At 36.4% G+C, this 15,701-nt stretch overlaps 1 protein-coding gene across 1 annotated transcript in view; it reads left to right on the top strand.

The window, feature by feature from the left end:
- The window catches only part of CCDC146 (coiled-coil domain containing 146), a 66,299-nt gene that overhangs the window by 19,083 nt on the left and 31,515 nt on the right, over positions 1-15,701 (top strand). Inside the window, 2 exon segments of the mRNA XM_040593901.1 lie at positions 9,845-9,927; positions 14,782-14,985. Coding sequence (XP_040449835.1) covers positions 9,845-9,927; positions 14,782-14,985 — 287 coding nt within the window.

The following is a 15,701-nucleotide window of genomic DNA, read 5'->3' as shown; positions in this document are numbered from 1 at the left end:
CATCTTGATGGTGGCTGATTTTGGTATTTTCCATGTAGGGATTGCTTTTTCCCATGAACTGGGGACAAAACTACTGTTATGAACCATGCCTTGGGAAAGAATTCACGATATTATTTTTCCTAGTTGTTATTTGTTAGTTTTAGAAGGTTTTTCAGCCGTTTATTTTTCGTTAAAGGATGCCTGGCTGATCCATCTGTAATTAGAAAAGTTAAGTTGTAGAAACTCTGTGTAAGGCAATACAGTGCTATATCTACTGTAAGTAGGCTTATTAATGTTTTTCATGTATACCTTTACCCCTACTCCATTTTGTCTTGTTTATGTAGCATCATCTGAATATAGCCTTTTTAATGTGAAATACTCTGTAGTAATTCAGTATAAATGGTATGTCCATTTCAAAATAAAGTGAGTGCATATTAATAATTTCTCAGGCTCATTATGCCCTCACTCTGTGAAAGAATGATACACTACATTTAAAAAGTGCATGCTATCTTATTACTCATTACATTTATGGTTTTCTTGGAACAGGAAATAGGGCAAAATAATTTGTGAAGCACTCTGTGAAAAACAAAAAAAAAATCACTTTCTTAAATTATTTAAATTGTTTTAGCTTCCAAATAGAAATTACTTAGGTGATTTTTTCCCCCCGTAAAATAGTACTTTTAAGGGAAAACTGTTTTATATATAGATTTGATTTTATACAAATGTATTTGTTACTTTGTTATAATCTTGCTCATCGTGAACATCAGGATAGAAATGCCTGACTGCATTCATACAACCAATGGCCTCATGACTTCAGATATTGTTGTTTATCACCTAAATTAAACGTTGAGAAAACTCAGCGACAAATCTTTTTGTACTTGAAAGACTAATAAATAGGCTTTACTGGGGACTTCCCTTACTTATCCTAAAAAATCTACTGCCTGTCAGCATGTGTGTAGTTACAGATGGGGTGGATTGCACCTTATTTTTTAACTCTAATGACAGGATTAATTTAGAAATCATACTGCAATTTTCTTTACCTTCTACCATCATAACCTTTCTCTGCAATAATGACTTAAGGCATATAATTCCCTAAATATCTGCAGTATAGCTGTTCCTGTCTGTACTTAACATGTCTCTCAACGTACAAAATGGAATGCAAAATTGCATTGAAATACTGATAACTACAATTTATGGTGGAACTAAATATCTACAGTCTTAAATTAGTGATCTTTATCTTCTTGTCTTAAAATACTTTGAAATATGTGCTGAAGCCTGAGATATTGTTGAGTAGAGAAATTCTAGTTAATTTTAGAAGTGTTAGTCTTCTATAAATCTATGAATATTTGCAGCGTGTTGAAGAATAAGTGATGTATATGATAGAATAAGAAGTGTAGTAATGATATTTACTAGGCATGTATAAATTGTGATGCAACGCTTCACATTAAAAACAGAGTTTAGGTCATCCAAATATCTGATGCTTAGTTGGAGCTAGTTAGTCAGTTTTGGCTCCCTATGTTTGTCAAAGGCAAGTAAGAGCCTCACTGAGGCTGTTTCTTGTTTCATATAACTGCTGGAAAGCAATCTGAAATAATTTAATGAGTTTAAAAATATTATTAAAAAGAATCAGAATCTTATATACACTGGCTTCATTATTGTCCTTTAGTCTGGCATCTCTTCTTATCTTCTTTATGCTTCCTAGCATCTAAAGGGAATACATTTCACTCTTCATCTGCATGGTTTGGAAAAAATATGTGAGATAAAGTAAGGTAGTCAATGGTTAGACTCAGTATATTTCAGGGCAAGTCATTATCTTCTTTTGGGTAAAAAGTAAAAAGAGCTGTTGATAAATCAGCAGAATAAAGAGACTACCTTCTAACTGATGCAATAGTTATTCAGCCACTGCATCCTTACTCAATCATGGCATTTTTGTAGTTTGACAGGGCAGGGCCCTGAGGTAACCTGGTCTAAATTTGAAGCTGTCCCTGCTTTGAGCAGGAGGTTGGACTAAATGGCATCCAGAGGTTCTTTCCAGCCTTAATTTTTCTGACTCAACTCCATTTGTGTATTATATGGAGTTTATTTTTTGCTTTACTATATGTTGTAATAAAAACTGTATAAACAAAGCATTCTGGAAAATGAAGTGCATCCTTCAAGCCCTGTAGCAAAAGTGGTGAAGATGGTAAAAACTGTCCTAGGTATTGTTCAGGGAATCAGATGATTTTGTCACAGAAGTCCTTAAAACCATTAAATTCTCTGGCATGGGGACCAGCAGTTTTTAGAGCAGGTTTATTGTTTGGTCTTTTTTTAAGATAAACCTGTTGCCCCAGAGGTTAAAAATACTACCTCTATAGACTTTTAATTGTTTTTCCTTCATTTTTGCATGCCCCATCTTGAAGTTGCCAGGACATAATCTTCAGAAGTAATGAAATTCCTCATGACTTCAGAAGTCATAGAAATTCTCAGAAATTAAGAACAATATGAACTATTATATTTGGCCATTTAAGAAGCCAAGTAGTATGCTACTTTTTAGTTAGCTAACTTTTTTCTTCATTTTATTGTTAGCGTATCTCTATCAGTTCTAGTTGACGGCAGCAGTGAAGCTAAGGACCTGGAGCAGATGCTCCTTGTTTTCCACTTCTGTGTAGACAGTTCTGCACTGTTCTGGCACAAGTGCTAGCTCAGTACTGAACTTGCTCTGAGCAATGGCCTGACCTTAAGTCAAGTCTTCAGTTCCCCTAGTGCATTATCGTGGGTCCAAGCTTTTGTCTAAGTAATTTGGAGATACCAGACACAGGCAAACCAAACACCAGCAGATATCCCCAGCTCACCTCATCTAAAGGATGCACTAGATTCTGTGGAGACTGATAGCCAGCAATATGGCTAGAAATGCAACAGTCATAGCATGTTTGTACCTGTTGCTCACCTGCAATGTAGAAATAACCTCTGAAAAGGCAATGGGAGATAGTGTTGCCTTCTCCCCAGACTAAGAAACACCTGAGCTATGTAGTAAGTGTCCAAACACTGAGGACTCAACAAGGATTTTGACAGAGGATAGAAAGCTTTCTATTCAAAGAGGAAAACTTACCCTTTTTCTTACCTGAATGTTTAAATATTATCCAAAAAGGGTAAAAAAGCTCTTCAAAAAAGACAGTACAGAGAGGAAATTCCAAACTTCACATAGCAAACTGGCCAGAAGAGCCATTTGCCAAGTGGCTAATACTGTACTGAAATCCTGAGTGCATACAAACTATAAAATATATTTATTCCTTGATATTTTTCTGTTGTTGCAAAAGAGTTGTTGGATGAGACCTTTCAGATGTTTGAAATAAAATTAATGTAAAATGATGGATATTCTATGTGTTAAAATAACATTAAGTGTAGTCACAGTGTCTTGTTTTAATTGCAAAACCTACAGCTTAGAAGGAAGAGATGGAAAGTGTTATTATTTCATTTGAGCTTAGAATACATTTTAGTTATTTTGCAGTGTCTGCAAAGATAATTAGAAACATGTGTTAGCTCCATCATTTCTCTGAAGTGCAGAGGTTCTAGGGACTGTTGAAATTGTTTCCTAGGAAGCCTTCAAGTGTTTCACGTTCGTAAGAATTATGAGTAATTTTATCTTAATCAGTACTTTCATAGTGGTGGCTATATTTATCTTCGGTGCTGTTCTTGATGCTTTTTATCAAAAGAGCGCAAGGAATTAGACCAGCATTCAAATTGTATCATCTTTTTAAGTTTAAAATTTGGCTTGGTTTTATCCAGGTTTGGATACTCCCAAAAGAAGCTTAAAGAGCCTTAAAATTAAAAACAGGGAATGTCAAAGTTTTTAGATTTCTTATTTATATCACGTTTGAGTTACAGAAAACTTGTTTTGAAATTCCAGATGAGTTCCTTGGTCTATTGCTTTGAGTTCACTATCAGAAAGGATTGAATAAGATCTGTTAAAATGGCGAATGCAAAAGCCTGCTGCACTGAATGTAGGAGTGAAGAGGTGCTGATGCAGTTAGGACCAGGTTTCACTAGTTTTGCTCACACGGAAGAGTACCCCATTTATCAGGTGGGTCCTCTCCCTTCCGTAGTTTTAATTCCCATTCATATTCTGACATCTTCTATTTATTACCAACATCTCATCTATATCTGCCTTCTGGTCTGGGAGAAATTACTGTGGTCCTACATCCAGGGGATAGCGCACCTGAAATTGAGCTGGAAGGCTATAAAAAAATATCTCCCTCAGATTGTGTGTAACCTCTGATTGTGCTCACTTTTTCTTGGAATTTTCTTCAAAAGATTTTGAGGAGAGTTCTTATGGGGAGCTGTTGGTAGCAAGCAAATATGAACTTATTAATGGTATGGGTGTAGAGAAAGTTATGCAGGTGTAAAGAACATGTTTGAGAGGAAATATTTTCTGTTTTTTTCTCATGGGTTCCTGTATTTAAAACGTTTCTGCCCAGAGCCAGAAACTCCATCTTTTCTTGCTAGAAAAATATGAAGGATATGCCCTTCCCTTTTCAGCAAAATATTCTTCCACAGTCTTTATCATAGGAGAGAATTATCCAGTACCTTATTTCATGGGAGTTTTCACTGATTAAAGGAAACAAATTTGTTTTAGAATTTGGGTTTGGTTTGGTTTTGTTATGTTTAGTTTTTCTGGTAGAAAAGCCAAACTTCAAATAGTGAAGTAACATGAAAAAATGTAACAAAGTTAGAAAATTACACTCATGTTAATCTGTTAAAGATAAGTGTGAAGTAAAAGAAAGGGTAACTTAATAGGGTAACATAAACATAACAGACATTTTAAATCAAAAGGGAAAGATACAACTAAATCCAGTAATGAGATACATACTTCCATACTGTTTATGTGGTTACATTTATGGGAATATGGGGAAAATGAAAGGAGAAAGTTGCCAGGCAATCATTCGTTAGCAGCCAAATCTTCATCCAACTTTCCAATAATTCTCCATTTAGATAAGGAAAATTTACTTCAGTTTATCCAGATGATCTATCAATTTGGAGTGTGTTTAAAAATGTTCAGGGTCTCAGTTCATTCTCATGTATAATGAGAAAGAAAAGCAGAGAAAAGCAAAACACGGTTAAGTACAACTGACATGGAAAGGGATTGGAAGACTCAACCATTTAAGAATATTTACCGGACTATATTCCAAACTCCAGATTTGAGAACACCAGTATAACAAAATTATCTCAGTTCTTTCCAGGGCATTATGGTTAACAGAGGACTGAGAAAAGACATCCTCAGTTGCTATTCACAAGCTCTTTTTTTTCCCCTTACTACTTCATCTTCTCACTCGCTCTTTATCTTTTCAGTGTAGCAACAGAATTAGTTGAACTAAGAACTACCATTTTACTTACCTCAGCAACGTGAGAGCCTCAAAGCTATGACGTGAACTATGACTGTGTCTTGAGGGGAAGGGGGAGGAGTGAAATGAAACTTCTTTTTTAAACTTGGGACATTAGTCTCATACACAGCATTATTTTTTTTTTTTTTGTAGAATTGTGGCTAATACAGATCCAACTGACCAGAAAAAAATTATCATATAACTGCATTTAGAAATGTTATGTTTGTATATGTGTACGTATGTTTATATATAGATGCTGTTGACTATTTTGTCATTGTTTTCTTTGAGTGTTCTTGAATGATGACTTTTTTTGAACTAACTTGCAAGCTTACTTCCCTAAAGTTGAAATCTGGAAGCTCTAATATTTGTTACAGTCACTGCTGCCAAAGTGTAGTGTTTTTTGAGTTAACCCAGAACTTATTCAAACATATGTTGTTTAAACTAAAGCATTTTTACAAATAATAAGAGTTAGGAACATTTTCTATTTTTTACACTGAATTTCTGTGTTGCTTCTATTAGGAATTAATCAAATTAATCAGTGTAGTCTTTTGTTACATGTGCAAGATGGGCCATTTTGAGATTTTCTTTCTTTATTTTTTTTCATAATCTTTCCAATACCCTTGGCATTAGATTTCACAGGAATCTGGGGACTTCAATACTGACCTTTATACAAGACATTAATGCTCTCTGGCAAGCATTTCTTTTCTGAAAGTCTGATGTGTTAGATACCTTGTACAAGATATCTCCTTCCATACAGCCTTCTGTCATGTAAATTTGTAATTTGCCTGCAAAACCAAATTTATTCTAGATCAGGTGAAAAGCATCAGGGAAGTGAGTATTCACTTAATCCATTTCAAGTAGATTTTTTAAATTCAATTGTATCGTGCTGCATTTTAAAACATGGTTCTGCTAACTACTGTATATGCCTTTTATAATGGAAATTCTGAACATGGGATAAATTTTATTTAATAGATGGTAGATGTAATAGGCACAAACATTTTTATAAAGTTAAGATAATGCGATTGTTGCCCTTAGATTACAGTTTTCCAAATGCTATTTTGATGGCTAAAGAGAGACTTAGTAACTAACATTGTTCTCCATTGTTCTCAGCCGTAAGCTATTTGTCCTTGTAGACAAAAATATATCAAAGTTATGTAAGGAGATGATCTGGAATGGAACATCAGAGGCAGAAACATATCTCCACAGACAGGGAATTGGCAAGGTTTGTGATTACAAGCCAAGAAGGCCAAATGTGCGTGTTTCTGTGCAATGGAATGAAGTGTGAAATACTCTGAGGAGAAACTATACAGGAAAAATTGTTTTAATAGTTACTGTAATTTGCCGTTGAGATAGAGGATGTCTATGGCCACAAGAGGCAGTTTGCTTCAGGAATGTGAATAGCCTGTTCAGAAGATGGAAGGTCAATCAATTTCTTGGCTCTAGTTCCATTCTAGATATTAGTAAGAACCAAAGTCATCCCAGCTGAAAAACTATTTACTTCTCAGCCCACCTGAAGGCAAACACGTCAGACTCTATCCTTTATACTGTCCACTGAGTAGTGGCTCTATAAGAATTTGACCATTACTCATTTTCAGTATCTTTTGCAAAAAGCTGTTACTCATTTTCTGCTGACTGTGCACAGCCATACTTCCAGGTCCAAGTGGGTACCTACTGTCATTCCAGTCCTCTCTCTTATTTTTGTTATCAATAGGCAATGTATTCAGGGACTGGGAGTTTCCTATTCATCAGCATGATAGAAATGTGTAAGGAAAACAATTACTAGCCCCATTCTGGGTGTTCAGTGAATTTCTAGGAGCATCCACTGATTCAGCTAAAATAGCTTCTGAGGTTAACTTCATTTACACGTCACTTGCTATCACCTGTGTGGGAAAGGCAGCGTTGAAAGCAGTATGTGTCTGTATATCAGGGGCATCATCCCTCAGCTGGTTTTATCACCGTGAATAACACAATTTTTCTACAGCAGGCTCATGCTTTTCCTTCCTCCTTCCATATTTCTTCCTTTCATGTGGTTGCCTCTTTCCCTTCTGCCTTCCCAAGCATTTTGGAGAAAACAGCGTGCTGGGCTTTAAATAACAAATCCTGGGATCAGGGTAGCCCAGCAATGACTGATGGCTCTCTGAATAAAGCTGTGGTAATGGGAACTATTCGGTGATGATACTTGTCACAGAATTCTCACTCCCTTTGACATGCTGGTATGCTATCCATACACTCTGTCTTAAGTAGTCCTCAAAGGTATGTGTCTTCACATTGTGTAGGACCAGCCTTATTGGAATAGAGCTTTTAGCTTTGAACCAAACTGAGAAATAAAGTATAAAAGGTGTAAAAAGCTTATGGATATAAAGGAGAAGAAATAACCTCAGGGACAAGTAAGTTTATTTCTGCAGAAATGCTGTCAAACATGGCATAGGTCTTCAGTGGGAAGCTAAGTGGTAAGAAAAACTGGAAGTCACAGATATAGATCAGAGGAGCATGGAGAAAGGACGGTAGTGAGGTACCACCCAAATAGCACAACTATACCTACATATGATGCTAAGAAATAAATGGGTTGAGATATGGCAATATTTTCTTTCTCACAGAAGAGCTAGTTAGTATTGTGAACTTCAGTGAACAGTATCTTCAGAACATACAGGATGCCAAAATAAATATTTGAGATCTGCTTATCTTTAATCTCATGCAAACAAATGGAAGACAAATCTTTCCTTTTCTCAGGGCCTTAGATAACAAAAATTGTCTTTACTACCATGAAATATTTTGCAGTAGATATTAAAAAAAAATACATAAATCAAACAGTTACCAACAAAATGTGTACTTCCTTTCACATATTAACTTGGGTTCTGATTCTTGTCTGTAGGACTCATTCTGGATAGTTTCTCCTGGATATTCAAGAAAGTGGCATCTGCAGAACAGCCCACATAGGAATCTCTTAAATGGCCAGTAGTTCAGCTTAAAAAAACGCCTTTCCCTGGAAGCCTTGTCAAATATAAGGGTTGAATATGGCACTGGTACTACCTGCACAACCACATTTCTTGGCAGGTTCCCATACAAGTTGCAGATTTGGCTGGCTGCTCCAAAAGGCTAGCCTATAGACTTTCATAGTCAGATCACCTTAAATTTTTAACTTAGGTTTAACCTGATTCTCCTTACCTGTAACCAAAGAAGGTGAAGAAAAGGCTTTCTAAAGAAATATCACACAGCAATAACGTGGCCAGCAGGGCCAGGGCAGTGACCGTCCCCCTGCACTGGGCACTGGTGAGGCCACACCTCGGACACGGGGTTCAGCTTTGGGCCCCTCACTGCAGGAGGGACGTTGAGGGGCTGGAGCGTGTCCAGAGAGGGGCAACGCAGCTGGTGAAGGGTCTGGGGCACAAGTCTGGTGAGGAGCAGCTGGGGGACCTGGGGCTGTTCAGCCTGGAGAGGAGGGGGCTCGGGGGGGACCTTACTGCTCTCTGCAGCTCCCTGACATGAGGCTGTAGGCAGGTGGGGGTCGGTCTCTTCTCCCAGATAATCGACAGGACAAGACGAAATGGCTCAAGTTGCTCCATGGGGGTTTAGATTGGATGTTAAGAAAAATTTCTTCCCTGAAAGGGTACTGAAGCATTGGAACAGGCTGCCCAGAAAAGCAGTTGTGTCACCATCCCTGGAGGTATTTAAAAGATGTGGTATAGATGTGGTGCTTAGGGACATGGTTCAGTGGTGGACTTGGCAGTGCTGGATTAACAGTTGGACCTGATGATCTTAGAGATCTTTTGCAACTTAATTAAGTCTATGATCGCAGGAGATACTGTCACATCGCTGCCGTGATATTTCCCAGTGGCAAAATCGGGCTCCTAGTCCGGTTTCCTATTTATATTAAGAAAGACTGGCTCATTGGCCCAAATTACTGCCCTCAAGACACTGAGGAATCACCTAAGAGATGGGCGCACTGCATCGCACACGTAGAGGTTTCGTAGTACTGAGTGTGTGGAGTGGTTTGATGTTGCTGTTTGCCGAAGGCCTGCCCAGGCCTATAAAGCAATGCATTCTGTGGCCTGGGGGTGACCCAGCTGGAGCCCAGCTCCTCTTTCCTACAACCATAGTGCCTGTGGAGACACTTCAGGCCTCATTTTCACCTGTGCAGGCCAGCTGGTGTATACCGAAATGGAACCAGTGAAGCGTTGTAGAAAACAGGTGATTTAGAGCCTGAGTTCAAAGTCAAGACAGAAGTATCAAGAAATACTAATACAGGCAGAAAATCAGAAAATAAATTGTGGTGCAGGTAGCACTGTATTTGTGACAGACGCATTGTTTGTAACCTTATATTTATGCTTTGAATTATCATGAAATAAGCATTTTTCATCTGTGTATTTGATTTCGCTGTGTATTTGATTTGATGTGTTACCGAAGACTGTATAAACTAAAAGGCTGCCAGCTGTAGTTATAAAAAGTTGCAACAGAATGAAAATATCAGTGCTTAGGAGATTTCATAACTGTCTGTTTCCCTTCCATAGCTATTTTCTGCTGGAAAAATCACTGGCACCAGAGTAGCTGAGCTGAAGGGAAAGTACACCCTGCTGCATAAGACTGTGATAAGGTATAATATTCCTTTTTCAGATATTAAGTAGCCAAAACATTACATATTTAAAGTAATTTTCTGCTCATGGTGATGCCTGATTATCATTCAAGGCTTTCTTACAGTGTTCATTACAAGGAAGCAAAAAGACAAGGTTGAAAAATAATATTATTTAATAGGAACTTTCAAGGTAATTTGGGATATTTAAATACTTGTTTGAACAACATCTTTGGTTTTAATATAAACATAATAATGGCAATGGAGGGAAGCACAAACTGCAACAGACAATATACAAGTTTAAAATAAATATGTATTTGAAGATCGTGTAGCTAGAATTGTAATATATGGAAAGACTCTGACCTGCTGAGCTAATATCATAGAGAGCAACTGAAGAAGCTAAAGGCTCATTTCTAAGAAGGACAGTTACTCTGACCCATCTAAAATTTTACCCTCTGATAATATTGACAGTCACATTATACAGGACTGCTAATAAATTTAGAAGGTTAGAACCCTAAGCTTCAAAGTATAAATGAAACTCAGAAGTTAGCATTATTATATCTGTCATATTTCTGTAATAGGTACCATAATATCCACCAAGAGCAGTCCTATTGCAAATATTGCAATACTACATTAGTATTTGTGACTAATCATTTTGACATTACTTATGGTATATCCATAATTGTCAGTAATTGTCAGTAAGATCAGCATTATTCTATCTGTTATAGTTCTGTAATAGGTACCATAATATCCACCATATTAGCAATATTTTAGCCTGGTTTTCCTGGAAGTTGACATCAAAATCCGTATGGCAATTCTGCTTGTAAGACAACCATGGCTATTCTGTCATTGAAGCTAAAGCGTAAGGATTCTAAAACTAATTCAAGTCATACCTGCTTACTTGGGTTATGCTGGGAGTTGGTGTGCCTCCTGACACTATGAATAGCGACGAGTGCTAAATAATATAAAGTAATTTAAAAAGGGGTTCACAAAATCCTGAACATAGTTTTTCTTGAGGTTAGCTGAGTCTTCTAGTTTTGTCTTAATAAAATAGAGAGAATATGGCTCTACTCTGTAAGAAGTCATCTGACTTTATTCATACTACTGCATAGCAAATATTTTTGGGAAGTAAAATTAAAACCAGCACTCCTATACCACTTCAACTCCCTAGAAAATTCAAGAAGCATTTTCTCAGTGCTCAGAACTAAACACACTATGTGCATTTTGGATTAGTTGATTGAGAAGGTTTCTACCACGTTGGTGTTAACTAAGCTTAAGTAGAAATCCAGTAGCTGCTGAACTTGATTGACTTTTAGCCAGTGTTAGTTTGAAATCAGTCTTTGCTTGGAAAAAATACAAGCATATTACTATATATTTTATTTTATATATTAATTCTTTTGTTTAGAACATTATTTTACATAAGGACGATAAGTGGAATATGGCCTGAGTGAAAACAGGACTCAGCTGTCTTTTCTGTCACACATAAAACTGCTGTAAACACCATGCACCAAAAGCATGAAAATGTTAGATGGTAGATTACATCTCTCATTCTTTCCATGGTTCTCACAGGCATATGAAATTACCATATTTCTTTAAGAAAGTCAATTGGTGAGAATCATGTCACATTCTTTACTTAGATGTAGTCATGCATCAAAGCAAAATGCCAGTGCATGAATAAGTACTAATTCCTGCTTATAAATTTCTCTTACTGCTGAAAGAAAGCAAGGGAAATCAAGTACCAAAAATTGATTGTGATCTCCAGTACATTTTAAGGACTTTTCAGACATGAAATGTGGAATTCACTTGTCCATATGTTAACATCAGTAGACATGCACATTGAACTAGGTATCTAGAGTCCCTTAATGGTCAATAGAAAGAAACAGAGACCACACGCTTCCTTCTTCTATGGACATCTGCAAGTGTCTGATTTTCTCCACTGGATATAAAGAGAATCCTGATGTTAGGTTCAGTATGTGTGTATATCTTTCTCCTACAATGAACCCTTCACAGAATCAATACCATGATTTAATTTTTAGTTCTTCACCCTTAAACATGCGGTACAGTTCTGTGAATCAAGAACTTATTTTTTTCACATATTACAGTTGCATTTGATCTCCTTCCTAATTTAATCCCCATCTGTCCCAGTGCTGTTACAATGTCATGTGGAAACAAATGACACTGGATGAGGCCTTCAAGCTGTGTGTGTTCCTCTTTCCTTTAGTTGTGTACAAAAATCTCAAGGAGAGAGTCTTACACATCTTAAGCAGTTGGATCCCTGTGACAACTATGTCACTGATACACTACCGATTCCTCTGATACACAATAGAAATTTGTCTAATGTGATGATTTGCAGCTAGTCTGTATGCAGATAAATTCCAGGGCTGTTGCTAGAGTACACAGAGTTGTGTGTACAGTATGGTCCTTTGTTTAGTGGTAAACGGTACTTTACTTCCTGGTTTCAGTTTTGCACAATTTGGCATTCTGAAAAGCTGAGAGATGTCACCTGGCAGATAACATCTTTGATAAGCTTCTTCAAAGATGTTACGTGCTTTTGAATTTGTTTGCTGCACAGCTGAAATTCTGGGAACAGGCTCTCAGCCCGTTCTGGTACTTTCTCATCCATCCACTTTGCAGTGAGACTGTGTAGATGCACCTGATGTGCCTGAGTTCTTATTTAGCTTCTGAAAACCCATTTAGCCACACAATCATGTGGCCCAATTGTAAATTTTTATTGTTATTATCTCAATTTAGGTACCTAATACGGATATTTTGATACACCATAAGAAAGTCAGGTGGTAACGATAGTTCATTGACAGTTTGGGAATCTTACTTTTGTAAGCCTCTGTTAAATTATTAATCACTTCACAAATTCAATGCTGCCATGTCAGACTTGGCAAGACTGCTTTTGTACTCATGTGATTCTAGATGTCTGCATTGTATAGATGTCCAGTTATTTCTTCATTGTCTTCAATTAAATTTAAATATTCCCATGAAAAAATACTGTTGGTGTCTGTAGTGACCAAGATCTGGTCTAGATTCATCACTCAATTCTTGTTTCTATTTTTATTTTTTATTATCTTGAAAAAAATAAATATTAAGAATTTTGTTTTTATGGAAGAACTTAGGTGTTTGTGTAATTTTATGTGAAGTTTATGTTTTATGTAAGAATTGTTATAGAATTATAGAATGGTTTGGGTTGGAAGGGACCTTGAAGATCATCCAGTTCCAACCCCCCTGCCATGTGCAGACTAGGTTGCTCAAAACTAGACCAGGTTGCTCCAAGCCCCATCCAGCCTGGCCTGGAACACTTTCAGGGATGGGGCAGCCACAGCTTCTTGAGCAAGTTCTGTTCCAGTGACTCACCACCTTCGCAGTAAAGAATTATATTTTAAATTAATGTGTTATACTACAACCAATTATATTTTATCCTAAACCAGCATACATTCTGTTTGACTATAAGATCTAAATATTGTACAAGATCTTATGTCAATAAGTCAATTTATTTTTCTGTTAAAAAGTTACTATGTAAATACATCACAGAATAACTTATTTGTTCGTGATAAAGGCACACTCTTGTTTCCTGTTGAAGTCTGTGGTTTTCTTATTTTCTAATTTTAAAAAGGAAGTGGTTATCTAAGTAGAAATGTTACACAAAACAAAAGTTCTTCTGCTGTATTATTTCAGGTCTGTTTGTGCAGTATAATCAGTTGTATATTTTGGGGTTTTATAGTTACCATCTCAAGTCTGTTCTTCAGTATGATACATAATGGTGTTTTTGTTGCTAAGCCATAAATACAATATTTGAGCTAAAATTTATGTACAGAGTTTTTCAATATGGGAGATTCTACATTCCTTTGTTTTAAAAAATATTAAATTGGATTATATTTTAATTAATAATAGATTTCTTTATTCTTCCACATAATTTGTGTCTAATTTCAGTATATCATTATATAAAAGTTTTAATGGGGTAAAATAGAGAAAGCATACACAATTATTTCTGTAGCATAAAGAACAGGTTTATATGTTGTGCATTGTATATGAATTTTTATACTGTAGTTCCCTTTAAGACATTTCCATAATAATAAATGTATTTCACTAGCTGCTTTTACTATTATTCAGCTATTGTCACGTAGGATCCTAAGTATATTATGAATACCAGTCTCCTAATGCTGACAGAGTGTTACAGTTTGTTATTTCTTTGAAGCTAGACTTCAGTGATAGAAGTCAGATCAGATAATTGATCATGTCTGTAAGCATTATAACAAGCTTCCACAGAAGTCCACAAATGTATTTGCAGCTTGTGTATCATTAAATGAGTTACTTCAGACACTGGTAACACTACAGTAATGGCAACATGCAATTCAGCTTTGGGTAGGTGTCCCAATATTTACTAAGGACTTGAAGGTGTCATATAGCCCAGACTGTGCCTTGTCCTGGTGAATACTTACCTGTTATTGGTCCCCACACTGATTCAGATCTAGACTTTAGTACTTAGGAAAAAACAAAATCCCTGTCTCTTCACTGTTTCTAGGAGGTGCTAGGCAAACAAATTAAGACTAACTGACTGTCTTTCATCTGGTTAAAATTAGATGAGATGAATCCCGCTCCAATTCTAGGTATGCAGAAAAAAACTTTCACATCAGATTCCACTGCTCTCATGGCATCAGAGGATAATTCTGGTTTGAACAGACCTCAGAAGGTCTCTGGTCCAACCTGCTGTTCAAGGCAGGGTCAACTAGGAGGTCAGACCAGACTTTTAGGACTTAATCCCATCTCATCTTGAAAACCTTGAATTAAATATTATAGGTAGGTAAAGAAGTATAAATACAAAGCTTATGCTTCTCATTGCCTAGTTCTAATTTCTTCTGTTTAATGTAGTTTACAGGAATCTGAGATCCAGCTGTTGCAGGAAGCCAGACGTCTCAATGTAGTACTGGAACAACAACAACATGAACTGGAAAAAGCAGAACAGTTCCCTGAAGAATCCTCCAGTGAAGTTTCCCAAATAAGGCAACAACTTCTTAGTTGCCAAAATGAATACAGTGCTATTAAAGAAAGAGAGTGTGAAATTCAGTTCAAGATGTAATGGTAGGTGACAGTGGTCAAACACTGCTAATTTTATCATAGCTTATCTAGAAAGAATAACATAGAATATAATTCAATCTTCTCTCAGTCTTACATGAACACATTTCTTGATGGCTGTTGTTAAATAAGTTGCCACAAACTTTCCCTATTAACAGCAACATTTCAGTGATGAATGAAATTACCCTGGTGCAAGATTTGTAAATAATTTTAATTTTAGAGCATGCAATGGTGTCCTTCGAAATGCTGGTTAAAATTTACTGCATTTCATGATTAATGTTTAGGTAGGCAAAATCAACAAGAACACTTCCATTCTTGGGCACCTTTAATACAAATGATGGAAGTGTCTTAGAGACCTGGTGACTGAGATTTTATAGAAACAATGTCATAAATAAACCCAAGGCTATTTTTAACATCAGAATCACAGTGTACCCAAGTTTTTCTATTCAGGTATTTAAAGGAGAAGTACTTGTGTATTCTCATGTTGGAAAAATGAGAAATTTGCCATGAAAGAAGTGAATACTTGACATTTCTGTAAAAGGAAAAAAGTCCAGAATAAGCTTGATATTGTATATATTTCAATTATCTGCATATGTGAGTGCATTGTACTTGAAGCTTTAATAGAAGTACAAAGAGTACCGTTGCATTTTTAAAAATACGTAGCTATGGAGATGAACTCATATTGTCTTTTTGTGGGGTGCTTGCTAATTTTACCC

This window comes from Falco naumanni, chromosome 5 (assembly GCF_017639655.2).
Source record: "Falco naumanni isolate bFalNau1 chromosome 5, bFalNau1.pat, whole genome shotgun sequence".
NCBI lineage: Eukaryota > Metazoa > Chordata > Aves > Falconiformes > Falconidae > Falco > Falco naumanni.
Note: the sequence above shows the minus strand (reverse complement) of the source record. Positions and strands in the feature narration are given on the sequence as shown.